This window comes from Bos grunniens, chromosome 2 (assembly GCF_055505025.1).
Source record: "Bos grunniens cultivar Pamir isolate PY7600 chromosome 2, Bosgru_T2T1.0, whole genome shotgun sequence".
NCBI classification, from domain to species: domain Eukaryota; kingdom Metazoa; phylum Chordata; class Mammalia; order Artiodactyla; family Bovidae; genus Bos; species Bos grunniens.
The window spans coordinates 108,766,240-108,784,791 of NC_141166.1; the positions used below are offsets into that span (position 1 = coordinate 108,766,240).

The 18,552-nt window shown below is 41.7% G+C and overlaps 1 protein-coding gene across 17 annotated transcripts in view; it reads right to left on the minus strand.

Moving 5' to 3' along the window:
* STK39 (serine/threonine kinase 39) overlaps positions 1–18,552 on the minus strand; it is a 320,679-nt gene that overhangs the window by 67,663 nt on the left and 234,464 nt on the right. Inside the window, exon 15 of one of the 17 annotated variants that reach the window (XM_086356044.1) lies at positions 147–15,221. The exons of the other annotated variants lie outside the window; for them this stretch is intronic. Coding sequence (XP_086212170.1) covers positions 15,125–15,221 — 97 coding nt within the window. The 3' untranslated portion in view covers positions 147–15,124. Of the gene's footprint in view, positions 1–146; positions 15,222–18,552 lie in introns of those variants that run through there. 17 annotated transcript variants of the gene reach the window in all.

Consider the following 18,552-nt stretch of genomic DNA (forward strand, 5'->3'; position numbering starts at 1 on the left):
ACAGCGCTTTCATATCCATCGGCAGTTCTCACATGTTTTGGTCTTAGGACCCCTTCACATTCTTAAAAAGTATCAAGGACCCCTAAAGAGCTTTTGTTTGTGCTGATTATGTCCATCAATATTTACTGATCGGAAATTAAAACTAATTCATTAAAAAACATTTATTAATTTACATGAAAACAATTAGCATATCACATGTTAATGTAAAAGAATTTTTATGAACAATTATTTTAATTTCTAAAAGAAAAACAAATCAGTGAATGCCTTGTTTTCTATTTTTGTAAACCTCTCTATTGTCTGGCTTAAGGTAGCTGGTATATGTTGTCCTTCATAGTCAATCTGCTGCAATATCACATATTGTGGCGCCAGCCACTGGAAATTCCACCATACGTATGTGGAAGAATGAGAGTGAAAAAGGCCTATAATTTCTTAATATTGTTATAAAAATAGTTTTCACCTCATAAGCTCCTTGAACGGTCTCAAGGACCTCCCAGGGATCACAGGACCACACTTTGAGAAATAGTGATAACAGATTTCACTGGATCCCAGCAATCAATCTTTGAGACATGCAAAGTAGGTATTACTTGTTTCCCACTTCTGATGAGCACATTCAATGGCTTTTCCAAGTTTACAAAGGTAATGAGTGGCAGAGTGAGGACCAACAATTCTATACTGTAAATACCTACTGCAAATAGAAATGTTTGATTCCCTTTACTTTTTGAGAGAAAACAAAGTAGTCCCCAACATTTTGCACGTTACCATGAGAAGATTAGTAAGCATTCACTTACTTTACAACCTTGGTCTTGTGAGTTATGTATCAGCAAAGATTGAATTAGGACTAAAACAATTCAATGAGGGGGGTGGGAAACACCAGGAAAGCCAGTATTTAAGGTGTATAAGTAATAAAGAAATGACAGAGGGAGAAAATGAGAATCAATTAGGTTTGATGCTAATGTATCCCACCGTTCCTTTCCTCTTTCCTCTGATCAGATTGTCTTAAGTTATTTTGTTCTACTAAGGTCATGGACTTCCCTGTAGCTCAGATGGTAAAGAATCTGCCTGCAACGCAGGAGACCTGGGCTTGATCCCTTGGTCAGGAAGATCCCCTGCAGAAGGAAATGGCAACCCACTCCAGTATTCTTGCCTGGAGAATTCCATGGACAGAGGAGCCTGGTGAGCTCCTCTGGGGTCCACGGGGTCAAGAAGAGTCGGACACAACTGAGTGACTAACATTACTACTAAGGTCATGGAAGAGAGGTATAAGAACTGTAACCAAATCATCATGCATATTCTGATTCTTTAAATATTAATCCCACGAAGTTAATATCCAACATCCATAATCTCTGTGCACATCAATGGTGGCTCAAGTTATGGAGGTTGCCTAGCCAAGTCATTCTCCTTTAATTCTGAACCAAAAATACCCACCTTTGAAAAGATCACAGTGATTGAGTATGTGTAGTAGACATCTCCCATCAGGGTGAAATATAGTTGGAAAAATGCCTAATTGGATCTGACTACTGAAGGTCATCCTTTTATAAAGAATTAATCTTTTCAGACTCATACTTAACACCTTTAATTGAAAGTACATTTACTTTAATTGATATGGCACAGGATACTCCTAATTTCAGGGAAGCTGAAAATAGGTATGATTTAAGGCCAGAAACTATATGCAACTTTCCAGGGCAAATGTTAATAACTTGAGAGTTTCAAGACCCAGGTGACCTCTGGTAACTTAAAAACTCTTTCAATCCTAAAAACAATAAAACAAAACAAAACAAAGAACAAACTCAAATTGGTTAAGGCACAACACCTCTGCATCACAAATGCAAATACCTACAGGGCTCGGGCAGGAAATTTCTTTTTTAAAATAGGTGATAGCATGGTTTAAAGATCAAAAAGTACGGTATAGAATGGGCATCCCTGGTGGCTCAGACAGTAAAGAATCTGCCTGCAATGAAGGAGACCTGGGTTCAATCCCCAGGTCAGGAAGAGCCCTGGAGAAGGGAATGGCTACCACTTCAGTATTCTTGCCTGGAGAACTCCATGGATAGAGGAGCCTGGTGGGCTACCGTCCATGGGGTCGCAAGGAGTCAGATACAACTGAGTGACTAAGCAACAGGCAGGTTCAGTGGGTATTCTGTGAAATCTAGCCCTCTCAGCTCCTTTTGCTCATCCGTCTGGTCCCCCTCACTGAGGCAATCATGCTATAGGCTTTCTGTGTATGCTTCATGAGATGTTTTACATATGCACTAGCAACTACACAGCGTTCTCACGAGCCTATTTAATACAGTGGGAGATGACAATAGCATTCTATATCCACTGTTCTGCCTCTTGCCTTTTATTTAACTTAATAATATACCTTGGAATTTCTTCATATTGCTTCACAGAGCGCTTTCTCATTCTTTTCTGTTTGTTTATAGCTACACAGTATTCAATTGTTTGCTCTATCCTTCTTTAACCACTTCCCATTCTGTGGGTAGATTGTTTCCAGTCTTTCACTATTATGAACAATGGTTCAATGAATAACCTTGTTCTTAGGTCCCTTGGCAAATATGTGAGTATAAAAATAAATTTTCTGGAAGCAAATTGCTTGGTCAAAGGATATATGCATTCACATTTGATTTGACCGATACTGTCAAATTCCTCTTCATTTATGTTGCATCAATTTATACTCTCAGAAGCAATTTGAAAGCACCATTGCAGGCACTTTTAAACGAGTATGGCAGGAAGTATATATAAAAAAACAACAACCAAAAGACAGGGAGATGCAGGGACTCTGCCAGCTGAAAAACATATTCCCCATTGAAAGGGGGAAACCAGCACCAGCTGGTTAGGGTCAAGTAGGACTGGAGCTTAATTTTGTTAAATATTATTTTTCCACATCCATTCCAAGCGAGGGGTTCCAAGATACAGGTTGGTAAGTACAGGAGTTTTCTTTTTGCTCTTTCAAGTCATCTGCAAGGGACACAGTGAACACTTTAACTGAGGCAGCTGGCTAACAGGGTGGTGAAGACAGATGGGAGTGAACACGTACCCCTCCTGGTGAGGGAGGTGCAGGAGGCCCGGACAGCTGAAGTATATATTTTACAGGGGGTAGCATTTTTCTGCACCTCTTAATTTACCATGTCAAGACAGCCTGAAAGACTTACTGCTCTTGGAGGACTCCCAAACTAAAAGGCCAGCTCAGGACTATATGCATCCCTCAGCTGCATGGTAATGTCTCTCAGCCTATGCCAACAACTGTTCAGGGACACATGAGCCCCAAGAATTGGATCTGAGCAAGAGGCTGAGCAGTCCAAAGACCGCTCGCTGTCAAAGGGCATCATAAACTCTAAGCACTGGCACTGCATGCCCTCCACCACAGGGTGCTCTGGAGTGAGGCTGAAAGCCAACCATTTTCTCAAGCTCTGAGGGGGAAGGATACAGTTGGGGTGACACCACTCAGAGCCCCTGTAAGGGAAGGAAGGACAGAGTTTCCCGGGATCCAGAGGTGCCCCTCTCTCCTAAGCAACAGGGGATTTTCATAACCACCGACAGCCCTCTTCTTCCTTACTCTTCCCCAAGATTCCAGGTCAGGGCAAAGCTGTGAGACAGCCACACACTCCGGCACTCCTGGAGTGTCTCCCCTTATCAGGAGCAGGATGGGGACCTTTCAAACATGTCAGGCCGGGAATCACTGGGGGGCAACATTCAGCTTCTTTCCTACTCTTGGCACTGGACTGAAGTCCTCTCCCACGGGTTTAGGAAGAGACACAGACTCTCTCCACACCAGGAGGCGAGCTGGCATGGATAACAAAATACCATGGATGGTGGCAAGAAGTCCGACTTCAAATCCACCCTCTACTCGTCTGGCCTCTACTTTGTTTGCTCAGCTGTGAGATGGGGAAAATAATGAACAGCATTTCCAATCTGCTGGTACATACGTGGTACTTCACATCATTACTTCATTCCATGGTCAAAACAACCCTTGAAGTAGGGACGATTCTTATCCCCTATTACTTGACAGACAAGGAAATGGAGGAGGCTTAGAAAGGGTGAAGCATATGTCCCAAACCAGGTGTCTGACAGATCTGGACTAAATCTAGAACTTAATCAACATCACATATCATCTTCTCCAGTGCACAACCCTTAACCTGAGGCTCTACCAGCCCCTTAATTTGCAGGCGCTCCTAACTGGTCTCTTGTTCAAGTTCATTGCTCCAGAGGATCCAGTCAACTTGTTTCCTGGAAACCTCATCTTGTCATTCCCTTGTTGAAAGCCTCCATTTCCATCCCTTTATTCTTAAAGCAAAATTCCAAGTCCTTAGCATGACCTTCCAAGACCTGCTTGTGCCCACCATCATCATCCACCTACCATGACCTCTGGGCCATGCCCTTTTTAAACTCCTCCAATCATCCATTTCCCTACAGCTCCACTACTACTGACGGAGGGTAGGTCACCGTTATCTGCTGTGCACAACAACAAATGATTTAATGACCAAAGAAGACGCCATGCAGACATAGAGAAACTCCAGTTAAAGCTAAAGATGTAGCAGAAGGGAGAAGGGCCGTAAAAGGTAACGGTGCAACCCTTGGTAGATGAATGTGTAGCCCAGGAAGAAAAATGTACTTCGTGAGATGTTAAAAATGCCACAGTAGTGGTAAGATGACGGACACCTACAACGTAAGGCCAGTAACTCAAGAATCAGGGAGAGAAAAGAGAAGTTTACTGCGGCCAGCCTCTGGGCTTTCCCAGAGCAGGGTCTGCCAGTGAGCTAGTGAGACCAGCTGGACTCACCTGAGCTCACTGTCTAGTCCAGACCCTCACCTGCTTCTTCCCCGTCTCAGGTGCAGTTTCCTCAGCTCCCCTCACAGACGACACGAGCTGAGGGAAAGCACTGTGTGGCCCCCTCACCACACAGACAGGCGTCATGATGCCCTAAATTCCGAGGTGAGCAGTAGGTCATGCTTCCAGTCCTGAACGAGCTTGCAATCTTCCCAGAGAATGAAGAGAATGAGAGCTGGCCTATGTAAAAGCACCCGGAAGACCCCAAGGTAAACGTGCGCTTTAACAACAGTCGCAGAGGAGGAAATATTAGACTAATTCAGATAAAGGAGCATTCCCTCTTTCTTGGCTTTCACTCTATCCATCCTTCATACTCCTGTCAAATTAATCTTCCTCTGAGGTAAAGGTCCAATCACGGAATCATATAATTTTACAACCGAAAGGGGCCCTTGAGGTCATCTAGTCCATTTCCCTCATTCCTCGGGTGAGGAAACAGAAGCCAAAGAGATTAAGTGGCTTGCTTAAGACTACACAGCTGGTTAATTCACCCAACACTCCTTAAATCCTTATTGATCGCCTACTAGGCGTCAGTCCTATCTTAGTAGCCATTACAAAGGACACTCAAACCAGGGGCTGAAGTTCCTAGATGACTGCTCTTTTAATCTCCATTGGTGGTTCTCAAACTGCAGGCAGGAGGTGGAGGCATACTCTCTAAAGAAACAGGCTTTTCCGCCCCAGTACACTCCTGCCCCTAGTTAAGAGTGACTGAATGCAATGAGAGGTGTTACCGACGGGTATGGACACACTTCACACATGACTGATGTGGTGGCAGAAACAAAGGTGAGAGCCACCGCTGTGCCCACCAGCCCCGCGTCCCAAACCCTGCCTGAAATCAAAGTTCTCCTACATGCATGTATCTCCATGTACCACAAGCCACGTTTCAGGAGTGTGAGAACAGTAACTGAGTTCTATACTTCCCCTTCCCCCAACCCCTTGCCTCAAAAGAGCCTTCTGGATCTATGAGTGTCCTACAAAGTGAAAGTGAAAATACCTTTCAGCATTATACCTCCAGGCACCCAGAAATATGCCAATGGCCTAGAAAGCATAAGTTGGTAACCTCCAGAATTCTATCTGGTCTACGTGAAGCCACGCAGCATCACACAGCCTGTGATCACTGTCAGATAGATCAGGACATCACACTGTTCCTTTAAACAATGACAACAAAAAAAGGAAAAAAACAAAAAAAAAACAAGAGCAGTGATGTGTGTATATATACAAACGCACACACACACTCACTCACAAGGTTTTCTTTAAGGCAGTTATCTTGACATATCCAAAAATGTGACCTTACATGATGGTTGTCTGGAGGTTTTTCTGCAACTAGAACCACAGGCTACAGACTCGGAAGCACCGTCCCCGCCCTCCCCGCGCCCTGCTGGCCGTGGAGCAGCCTAAAGAACACTTCAGATCTGCAGCCTGCAGGAAGCATGCAGTTTGGCTACCTGTGATTCCACACAGCGGACACTTAAATTAGAGCTGCATCTGCAGAGCCTTGCATACAGAAATTTCTGATGCTCTGTACCATGCTGACATCTATGAATAAATCACATGCAAAAATGATAAATAACCGCCTCTTGCCATTGACAAAAAATAGTTTTCATCTGGAAATAATCCAAACTGGGTTAAGGTTTTGTGCTTCTTTCACAGAAACCTCTTGAAAATCTCCATGCCTGCCAAGAAGATACACTGCTTCCTCTCCTCTACCTGATCCACTCTCCAATGTAAAGAAACACGTTTGATCCTGTTTTCTCCAGTACACACTTTCAAAAATCATGACAGACATACAGCATAATGCAAAGAAGTAATAAAACAAACACATATGTACCTACCACCAAGAAATTTTAAAGTGGTAACATTCTGCCATATTTTCTTCAGAGCTTAATACATCAAATTTGAAAAATGTTTGACCTACACAATATAAAATCAGTTGTGTTACATCTGAGCTGTGGTAAATCATGAGCAAATAGATTATTGTGTAAGGGCTCTGCTTCCTGTCAAGATTAGGGAACTGTTTCCTGGGTAGCAGTTCTTTTCAGCATTCACAATGCGCAGTGAACGCATTTATTGAACCCATTTTCACCTACAGGGCAAAAGGGAGACAGAGTGACTGCACAAAAACCAGCTCATGTGCAGGGCTGGTGAGAGCAGTTAACACAGTCAAGCTGGAGTTTACATTTTTGTTTGTTTTTTTCCAGCTCCAAATCCCCTTTAAACTGCCAGCCACAGCACTGCTTTTCACGGACTAAAGCAATCTTGGCTACTCAAAATTCACCTCTCTAAAAGTCAGTTTCTTCATCCCTTTTATCAAAGGATTGGACTAAACCATTTCTATTTATTTATTTATTTTTGGCCACACCATGGGCATGCAGGATCTTAGATCCCTGACCAGGGATTGAACCCATAACCCCTGCAGAGGGAGTGCAGAGTCTTAACCACTAGACCGCCAGCAAAGTCCCCTGGAGCTCATTTTTAGTAGCAGGAAAAATTTTAACATGCATTTCTTACTTAGGGTCTTGTGTATGCCTTATGAATTCCCTGGTGGCTCATATGGTAAACCATCTGCCTACAATGCGGGAGACCTGGGTTTGATCCCTGGGTAGGGAAGATCCCCTGGAGGAGGAAATGGAAACCCACTCCAGTACTCTTGCCTAGAAAATCCTATGGACGGAGGAGCCTGGTAGGCTATAGTCCATGGGGTCACAAAGAGTCGGACATGACTGAGCAACCTCTCTCTTGATGACAAACCACTGATAAAAGAAGCAGACTTCATGAACAATCGTATATGAAAGTTTGAAGTATGCTAGGGTTTACTGCAAAAAACCCAGATTCATCTATGTTTCTGTGATAGAAACCTCTCTTCAGTGAATCAGGATCCTGCTTCCACATGCCAAGTCAATTATACAATAAAAACATCAAGGTACCTCTAAGACATGGATTCAGTGAAAGTCCAATTAGGCTCTGGACATTGTGTCAGGGTTGGTATATTTATGCAGCAGACATAGTATATGGGGAGGTGGGGAGGGCTCAACATATTTATGGGATTCTAGGAAGAGTTAATTTGCAAGACAATAGAAGTTTATTTCTTTAAGGCATAAACCATTACAAACTCTATTATGGGCAAGTAGCATCTCCTTTTCTACTTCTTTGGTTCATTTAATCCTTGCAAAAAGGATGGTAAGTACTTTTAAAATTAAATCAAATACATAACCAAACACCTGATTACTAAAAATAATAGAAACTAGTTAAAATGAACACAGAAAGAGACATTACACATGCTTGAGATGTCAAGTACTCCAAATGAGCACCAAATTTAGCTCTGTTTGCTTGCAACTAAGACAAAAAAGGAAATACTGCATGATACAGTTCTTAATTTGTCAAAAGGAAACATGAAAGGCACATTTCCCCACCTTGGCGTTAGTATCATGGAGAAATTTTCTATGGAAGCCCCTTCATAAGGGAAAGTGAGTAATGTCTTCAAATCTATGGTGTAAAAAGACAAACTTTTTTTCATATAAATGTCTTCAACTATGTGGTACAAAAGATGGGATTTTTTTTCCCCCCATGTGCTGAAGGCACAATATTAAATCTTACCTGAATGATGGCATTTCTGCTGGGAGCTGAAATAATACAGCCAAGGTACATTGTTTCCTGATGATTTACCTCAATAGAGGGAGCTCAGAGAACCTGGAGAAATTAATGGCCTAAGCAGACAGCTTCCTGAAACCCCCAAAGTGTCTTTGCCAAGTGCTGCTATGGGCAATTTCATGACTGAACTCTGACAAGTATTAGAAGGAGTCTGATGGTCTGTGGGATGATGAAACATAGATCTTTCACTTTAGCTAAAACATATGTGGGAAGCAGAGGTAACATTCTGCTGTGAGCCTGTAGGAGACTGAATTATGTTATGTCCTCTCCTGGAGAGCTGGTTAACCAGCTTAAGGGAGGTGGGCTGCAGGGTGTCTGAAGGTCAAAAGGAGGCTTTGTGGCTGGCCAAAAACTTGCACACGTACTCAGCTGAACACTGAACTATGTTGCTTCAAAACAGAGAAAGGATATCTTTTTGTTTAAAAGCTTTATAAAGAATTTGTGCTACTAATCAAGGGAGAAGACATAAAAGAACATTAGAAGAGCTGCAATAATGTAAAGTGAGCAGACGATAATAAAATTCTTTAAACCTTAGATGAATGATTACAAAAGTAGCAAGAACCATGCTTTAACTTTCCCATTCCTGTAATTTCCCTATTGATTTATATGTATAACCCAATCCAGAGAGAGCTATACTAAAAATAAGTGAAACAAACAAAAAACAAAACAAATAGAAAGCCCTTAAGTTCATGCATATAGAGAAAAGATTGGTGGTCACGAGAGATGGGGGTGGGGAAAATGGGCAGAGGGTCAAAAAAGACAACCCTCCAGTTATGAAGTAAATATGCCTGGGGGTATAATGCATAGTAAGGCAACTATAGTTAATAATACTGTACTGTATGGAATATTACTCAGCAATATAAAAGAAGAATAATCGCATTTGCAGCTACATGGATGGACCCAGAGATAACAAAGCTAAGTCAGAAAGATAAATACCATAGGATATCACTTACATGTAGACTCTAAACTATGATAAAAATGAACTTAACAGAAACAGGATCAGAGACATACAGAATAGATTTGTGGTTGCCAAGGGGGGAGGGCAAGGGGGGAAAATTGGATTGGGAGTTTGGAACTAACAGATGCAAAGTTTTATCTATGGAATGGATAAACAACAAGATCCTACTGTATAGCACAGGAAACTGTATCCAATATTCTATAATAAACCATGATGAAAAAAATATGAAAAATACATATAGATATATATGTAACTGATATCACTCTGCTATACACCAGAAATAACACTGTAAATCAAGTGTACTTTAATACAAAATTTTTAAAATAATAATACTCTATTGTATATTTAAAAGCTGCTAAGAGAATAAATTTAAAAGTTTTCATCACAAAAAAACTCTGTAACTATGTACAGTGACAGATGTTACTGTGGCGAACATTTCACAAAACATACAACATTGAATCTTTATGTTGCACACCCGAAACTAATAGAATGTATGTCAATTATACTTCAATAAAAATAAAATACCCATCCAATAAGGGAGAAAACTATAAAGGCATAATGAATAATAAATGTTAACAGCAGTGTCCTCTAGGGTAGAAACATAAGCACAGTTCTCCTTGGCTTTTCCACAGGTGAGATCTGAAGACAATTAAATTTAATGATAAATGAGGTTGAGCAAGTATTTCCCCTTTTTGATCCATTTCAGAGAAATGGCCTATAATTAAATGTATTTACAAGCTAGTGTGGATGACCCTTTGGCAAAGACAGCATAAATCCTCAAGTTGGACATTTCTGAAATTACTTTGGCAAATGGCTATTTATAAAATACGCAGTTGCACAGAAAATAACCTTGTTACTAAGCATTTGATAGGTTGCTGATGGGCATCTGAAGGAAATAAATGTATATTGGAGCACATCAAGCCATACTTGTCAGGAGGCTGGATTAGGACAGGACCTTTATTCAGAGTAATATGAAGACAAAAATTTAAAAAATCCAAAACCTCTCTCAAGGCCAAAAAAAAAAAACCCAACAAACTTGTTTTTGAGACTTGTATCAAGTGATTCTCCAATTCCTGGCACTAGCAGGACTGAAACGAAGGAGTTCATTATTTGCATATGATTTAAAGTGAGGACAAATACCTGGAAATATTTACAGGTATTTTAACAAAATTGATTTTCTTTTTAAATCTGAAGATCACCATGAGCAGGAGAATGGAAATCTGAAGCTTGGTCTTTTCTGCTTTCCCTGGACGCCCTTTCGAAAACCCGCCTGCTGCTCTAAATGCATGACTATTACTATTAATACAAAATGGCCTTTAAAACACAGCCACCTTGTGATGCCTTCTTCCTTCTTACTGGATCCTGGCAAATCTTTGAAAGTCAACATTTACATTAAACTTTAGCAAACACTAAATTTGTTTTTGGCCTCTGGAGCACTAATGTATGGCACTCACTACAAATGTTTCAGAAAGAAACCATCCCTTCAACAATCCTAGATAAAGTAAATAAAATGGCATGGATGACCTGACGTAGAAATCAAACCATCCATATTGGAAAATTCCAAGTATCCACTCAGTTCACCAAAATTGGAAAGACCCATGGCTGAATCATGAAGATTATACTCCAATGGTGTACATCACCTCCTCCATGAATGGCATATCTGAGGGCACGGTTCAAAAGCAGATTGTGTAACATAATCTATTAACCTTATTCCAAATGCTCAGAACAGTTGCTGGCCTATGCTCAAACACATGCTGTACAATCATCAAATAATAAAACTGATTTTCATGTGTGAATTGTGGAACCATTTGGAGCCATAACTCAAAATTCCAGTGATTTTGAAAAACATGCTGAGAATGTTTAGTAATCAACGCCCATGAGTGTTGCTGCACCACAAAGTGAAGGACTCAGTACGATTGCACGCTTCATGCACTTATCTAAAAATCACTAATAAAAAATATACCCAAGGATTTCCTTTACTGTGTTTTTTTTTGTTTTTTTTTCAGTCACTGGTCTTTAAACCAGGTCGGTTGATCTTTGATAAGTGTTTGGGACTGACTGAGCTTTCTAGATCTCTTGACTTAGGCGAAAATTTAATAAAGGAGGTCAGGCTGGATATAGGAGTTTTCACTCCTCAGAAGTACTTATACAGTACATTCAGCAAATTGTTTGCTGTTTACTGCTTTAGTATAAGTTGACCACCTGACCTGCCTCTTGAGAAACCTGTATGCAGGTCAGGAAGCAACAGTTAGAACTGGACATGGAACAACAGACTGGTTCCAAATAGGAAAAGGAGTACGTCGAAGTTGTATATTGTCACCCTGCTTATTTAACTTATATGCAGAATATATCATGAGAAACTGATGTACTCATTGGCTGGAAGAAGCACAGGCTGGAAGCAAGATTGCCGGGAGAAATATCAATAACCTCAGATATGCAGATGACACCACCCTTATGGCAGAAAGTGAAGAGGAACTAAAAAGCCTCTTGGAGTGAAAAAGTTGGCTTAAAGCTCAACATTCAGAAAACTAAGATCATGGCATCCGGTCCCATCACTTTATGGCAGACAGATGGGAAAACAGTGGCTGACTATTTTTCTGCGCTCCAAAATCACTGCAGGTGGTGATTGCAGCCATGAAATTAAAAGACGCTTACTCCTTGGAAAGAAAGTTATGACCAACCTAGATAGCTTATTAAAAAGCAGAGACATTACTTTGCCAACAAAGGTCTGTCTAGTCAAGGCTCTGGTTTTTCCAGTGGTCATGTATGGATGTGAGAGTTGGACTGTGAAGAAAGCTGAGCACCGAAGAATTGATGCTTTTGAACTGTGGTGTTAGAGAAGACTCTTGAGAGTCCCCTGGACTGCAAGGAGATCCAACCAGTCCATCCTAAAGGAGATCAGTCCTGGGTGTTCATTGGAAGGACTGATGTTGAAGCTGAAATTCTAATACTTTGGCCACTTGATGCAAAGAGCTGACTTATTTGAAAAGACCCTGATGATGGGAAAGATTGAGGGGCGGAGGAGAAGGGGACGACAGAGGATAAGACAGTTGGATGGTATCATCAACTTGATGGACATGGGTTTGGGTGGACTCCGGGAGTTGGTGATGGACAGGGAGGCCTGGTGTGCTGCGGTTCATGGGGTCATAAAGAGTCGGACATGACTGAGTGACTGAACTGAACTAATAAGTTGACAGATATGCTTTTCATAAAGGAAGCACAAAACGTAGTGTTGCTACACTAGGGAGGGGATAGGAGTCCACAAAGAAAAGTCAGGGGCCCTTTCCAAAACGATCAGGAGAGACTCTTTCTTCCACTGGTTTGAGGCAAAATAAAATAATTATTGATTATTTGTCAAGTGTAATAAAATTTCAGATAATTAGTTGATTAAAAAAATATGCAAGCCACTAAATATCCATAAGGAAAATAAACAGCTGGTCAAGGTGAATGGTCATGAGCACTCTAAGTAAAAATAGAGAATCCAAAAGATAGGCCAGAGGAGCCATAAGGTGATGTCATGTCTTCCCCAGCATGCCCAGCAGGGCATCCACCACATAGTAAGTTCTCAATAAATATTCAAGAAATCAAACTGAAGTAAATGGGTACAGCTCCTTCCCAGCTGCATGAAAGAAAAGTGAGTTGCCCAGTCGTGTCTGACTCTTTTGTGACCCCATGGACTGTAGCCCACCAGGCTCCTCTTCCATGGGATTTCTCAGGCAAGAATACTGGAGTGGGTTGCCATTTCCTCCTCCAGGGGATCTTCCTGACCCAGGGATCGAACCCACGTCTCCTACATTGCAGGCAGATTCTTTACCATCTGAGCCACCAGGGGAGCCCAGCTGCATGACATTGCATTAAACAAAAGCACACTTAACAAAACTTTTAGGTATGCAGGTAACCAACCCTACATCAATACCCAAATAAGCTAAAAACTGTGTTTCTGGGCTATGGGCATTTAAGTTGCTATGTGAACCACAGCTATGATCAAACAGAGTAGATGTCACATTAGGAATGAATCCTAGAGGGAAGAGGGGTCTGTTGTTTAGTTGACAAAGAGATCATGAGAGTTTTCCCATACCATCTTCCAGAAAAACCCAAACGAACTCTTTGGCCAACCCAATATATTGAAGAGATTTCTGGCCAAAAAGCCACTTGTCATAAGCAGTGAGCCAACAGTCAGCATCCAGGGTGGTGGGCTCAATCTGGATAAGACTCAAATATAAGCTGTGGGCTGGGCTACTGAGCACCAAGGCGCTGGGTGGCTAAAAATCCAGTTAGGAGATGCTGCTGCCATGTCACCTGTGCACCGTGCTGCAGGCTGCTGTAATGCCTACATGACACGTCTTTGTATTTCAATAAAGAAGGCAAGGGAGCACATCCCCTTACAACCAGCTTCTTCTCTACCTCGTGTCCTCTCCTACCTTCTATTTAAAATCTTTGAGTTGGTTTCACGTGAAGTCAAAGGACACAAAGCACACTTGTTTGCCGGGTCCTGGCGGGTCTATCATAGCTTCAATTCTGAGGATAACACTCTTGAGTGCATACGCCAACTGTAACACTGACTTGCAACATTGACTAGTCATGACAGCTTTTGGCAATTCATCTAATTTTCTGAGTCTTACTATTCTCATCTGTAAAATACAGTGAAGTGGAAGTTGCTCAGTTGTGTCCAACTATTTGTGACCCCATGGACTATACAGTCCATGGAATACTCTAGGCCAGAATACTGGAGTGGGTAGCCTTTTCCTTCTCCAAGGGATCTTCCCAACCCAGGGACTGAACCCAGGTCTCCCGCATTGCAGGCAGATTCTTTACCAACTGAGCCACAAGGGAAGTCCAAGAATATGGAGAGGGTAGCCTATCCCTTCTCCAGCGGATCTTCCCGACCCAGGAATCGAACCAGGGTCTCCTGCATTGCAGGCAGATTCTTTATCAACTGAGCTATCAGGGAAGCCATAAAATACTTCATAGGTACTGGTGCTGAAGCTCCACCTGATGCAAAGAGCCAACTCATTAGAAAAGACCCTGATGCTGGGCAAGATTGAAGGCAGGAGGAGAAGGGGATGACAGAGGACAAGATGGTTGGATGGCATTACCGACTCAATGAATATGACTTTGAGCAAGCTCCAGGAGATGGTGAAGGACTGCTCTGGTGTGCTGCAGTCCATGGGGTCACAAAGAGTCGGACACGACTGAGTGACTTAACAACTTCATAGGTAACTAAGAGGATCAGAAAGAAGGCATGGAGTACCTGGTACACAGCAAGCATTCTAGTCGGTATTTGTTAAAAATCAACAACAGTAACAACAAATTTATTCTTTAGCCTTTGAGTTCTTCATATCAGATATTGGCCCCTGCCCTGAGATCTTAACCCTTCACCTGAGCAGTGCAGGCATCCAATCCTCCACGGAGTCCTCTACAGTAGATTCTAACCACAAGAGCCAATACATAACAAGAGGTCCGGGAGGAAAGGCCTCTGCACCTCCTTCAGAATCCCAGGGATGGCTGAATGAATGGAAAGGTGGAGAATGACACTCTCCATCTGAGAGTTTGAAGAGACGGAAACGGGCTGCTCTGGATTCCTGGATGACCTTCAGAAAGTGAAATAAATCCACGACGAGCTGAGAATTCTGACGACCCATCCTACCACCCTTCATCTTATGAATAATTTAAATTCTCCACTTCATTTGGTCCAATCAAAGACCATGGTTTATGTTAAGGTAGAGAGGCTTAGCAGAAGACTGAAACAATGCCTGGGGTACAAAATCCCAGCTGCCAGATGAGGGGAATTCCCTGAGGAAAGAGACACAACAAAAGCACTCATTTTGCTGATGGCCTGACCAGCATTTCTGACGACTTACTCTCCTTTGCACCAGAGGTCCCCCCCGCTGCTCCCCACACACATCATTCATATTATATACTCTTCACCATCAAGGGCCTCCATGGACTCATGAAGGCCTGAGGGAACAGTGCTCCAAGCTCAGAGTGCTGTGTAATTGTGACTCTCATCATCACTGTTATTACAGATCTGTCATCAGAAACATTCTCGGCTATTAGAGACAGCATGGCGCATTATGAAGATGGCATTTCCGTGTTTTGTGTTCTGAACATTAAAAACCAGTTTGGTTCACCAAGTGAGCAAGCAGCGGGTGCCATGCTAATTATATAACTCTTTAGAACACTAATAGGATCTCCTACTGGGCCAACTGGGAGGGGAAAAATACAATACTCATTTTTGTCTCTGCTTCAGCAAATTGATCTCCTCTCAGCCCGTTGATGTGACCATTAATAAAAACACTTAAAAATGACCCAAAAGGTTTTTTATGAACTAGAGGCTGAAGCTGGCTGCCAAACAGCTGTGTATTTTAGAAAACTTGGAGCTGGTACCAAAGGTGGCTGTTGATGATGATTCAAGCTTGTTCTAGGAACCTCTTGTGCCCAGAATGTTGTTTGTGCTTCTGATTGGTTATGGACAAAAAAAAGAGTCCCACTCTTAAGGATTTTGTAGAGCTAGAAATAAGGATGCCTGATGACAGTCTTGCTTTGCTTGGGACACATAAAGACTTGATTTAGTTTCACTTCAGTATCTTGAATGTGAGCACCAACACACTTTCTTATAAGTTCTTTTCAATGTTAGAATAGTAATTTCAAAGAATATTACTACTTTTTCAATTCTAAAATATTCTAATGGGTAGTTTTTGAAAGCAAATCAGAGAGAAGAGTTGGATCCTTTCCTACCTTGTCCTCCCTTTCTACTGACAAGAATAACAAAGTAAAAATATGCATCAAATATAATTATTTAAATTTCAAGCACCATGCATAACATGCCATTTAACTGGGAAGATGAGATCAAATCTATCTGAGTGAGTTTTAAATGAGGCAAACAGAGAAACTCATTCAACTTACATATATGACACATGTAGGCAACACAAGTCTTGGGAGGAAAGAGCAGACAGACAAAATGATATACAGACTGTGCCCAGTGGGTTTATGACCAGTCACAGAATTCAGAGCTGGAGAGAAACTCTACGTGTGAGCAAACTGATGCTCATCGAAGGTGTCTACTCTGCTGTCCTGTCTCAGATACTGGGACCAGAAACACCTCTTTCTTTACCTTCAAATGTTTATCCCATCCTGCGACTCTCCATCCCCACCATCCTCTCCCTAAACACGCACACTTAGAGAACAAGCGACCTGCTTATATTATGAAGGAAGCAGTAACAAAACTGAGGTCACTCTCAGACTTGATATTTCCTAAAATAAACTGGCAAGTAAATGCTCAGTGTAGAGAAAATTCGAATCTCTCAAGAAAGGAAAAAATGACTAAGGAATGTCAATGTCCCTTTATGTGCTTCTTACATTAAAACAGACAAGGGCACATTTACTAAAGATCAATGTATAATTCCTAATATTTTTCTGTGGTATTAGCCCAGATCTTTGTGTCTACTGTGCCAAGACCAAAGCCACAGTTCTCTGAAGGCTGGACAGGGAGAGGACTTGCCGCCCTGGTGGGAAGATGGTGAAGCGGGCAAAGGAGGCTCAGAGTGGGCTCCCCATCATTAACTCACCCCAGTGCTTCTTAGTCATGCATACATGACCCCAGGACCCCATCTGAGGCAGAAACATGTCACCATGTGCCTTTGTGGGAAAACAGATGTCACAGCATTGATTTCCCCTTGGTATCCGGCAAGCCTGATGATACTGGCCCTAGACTTGAGAGCTCTGCTAAGCTCTGTCTGTAACTGGGCTTACTATTCTTAAGTGGCACAATATTGTTTACCCATGTCAACAGACAACAGATCCTGGAGCAGAGATGTGAATGGAAGAAGGCGACATATAGTTCCAGGCTTGTCTGGGTATCTCTGTCTGGCTGAGCGCTCAGAAGAGCGGAACCCCCTGAATACTCGTAAGTGAAATGTTTCCTGCAGACGCCCTGCTTCTGCTCCCTAAAAGCCAGTAGGGACACCCAGCGACCAGATTCCTACCGCCACTATAGAGGAGGAGTAAGGGCGAGAACATGCGCACTGTCTTTTTAGGGAGAACTTAGCAAAGGAGAGGAAACAGGCTGCTGTGAAGAGGCTGCTCCTCCACATCTCAGTATTAAAGGGACGATCTGAGAGCACTCAAAAGAGGAAATAATAATCACCGGGCTGCAGCAGGTAATCACTAAGAACAAATAAGTTCGGAATAACCTAATTTCTTTTCTTTGCTATTTTAATAAACTTTTCAATTTCAAGGGAAAGCCTTAGGCTTGCTTTGTTAAGACTCTCACACATTTTGGGACATAGTGTGAATTCTTTCAGGTAATAATAGAAATTTCAATTTCTTCTTATTAGGGGTAAGTTATTTTACTGAGCTTGGACATCCTATAACAAAGGGTCTTTCATGCCCTCTCTGACTTTGTCTATCTGGGGATTATGAGATTCGGCTGAACAGAAACGCAAACTAAAAATCCAATTACTACTTTTTTAATCTCGCAAATTAAATTAGCAAAGACTACAAAATGATCATAGGAAACACGAAATGCTCACAAGGATACAGTGCCTTCGACTTTCTCTGCTATTGGGAATACACTCTCTCTTGACAGGGTTGTTTGGCAACGTTTCCAAAATTTCAAAGTAGTCATACCCCTTGATCTACTAATTGTACGTCTATGAATCTGACATATAAAATGAGAAAGTTGACGGTTTTCTGTATAAGGCCAGTCTTTACAGCATTAATTCTGTAACAAAAATCTGGAACCAAATTAAATCCCCAATGATAGGGAGACAGTTAAATAAACTGCAGTGGGATAACCACCAGATGCAATATTATGTAGCTATTAAAATGTCATTTATAAAGGATTTTTAATAACATGAGAAAATGGTTCTAATGTAATACTAAGTATAAAAAGCAGAAGACTACATATGTAGTATAATTGGAACAACAAAAAATATATACGCAGAGTAAAACAAATAGAAGGAAATACACCAAAATGTTCACTGTGCTTACCTCAAGTCATGGTTCAACGGGTAATCATTCTCGTCTTTATAATGTTCTGTATTTTTCAAATTTTCTCTAATGAACAGGTATTACTTTCATAATGCAGGGCGGGGGGGGGGGGGAATCTCTTTAAAAAGATCCA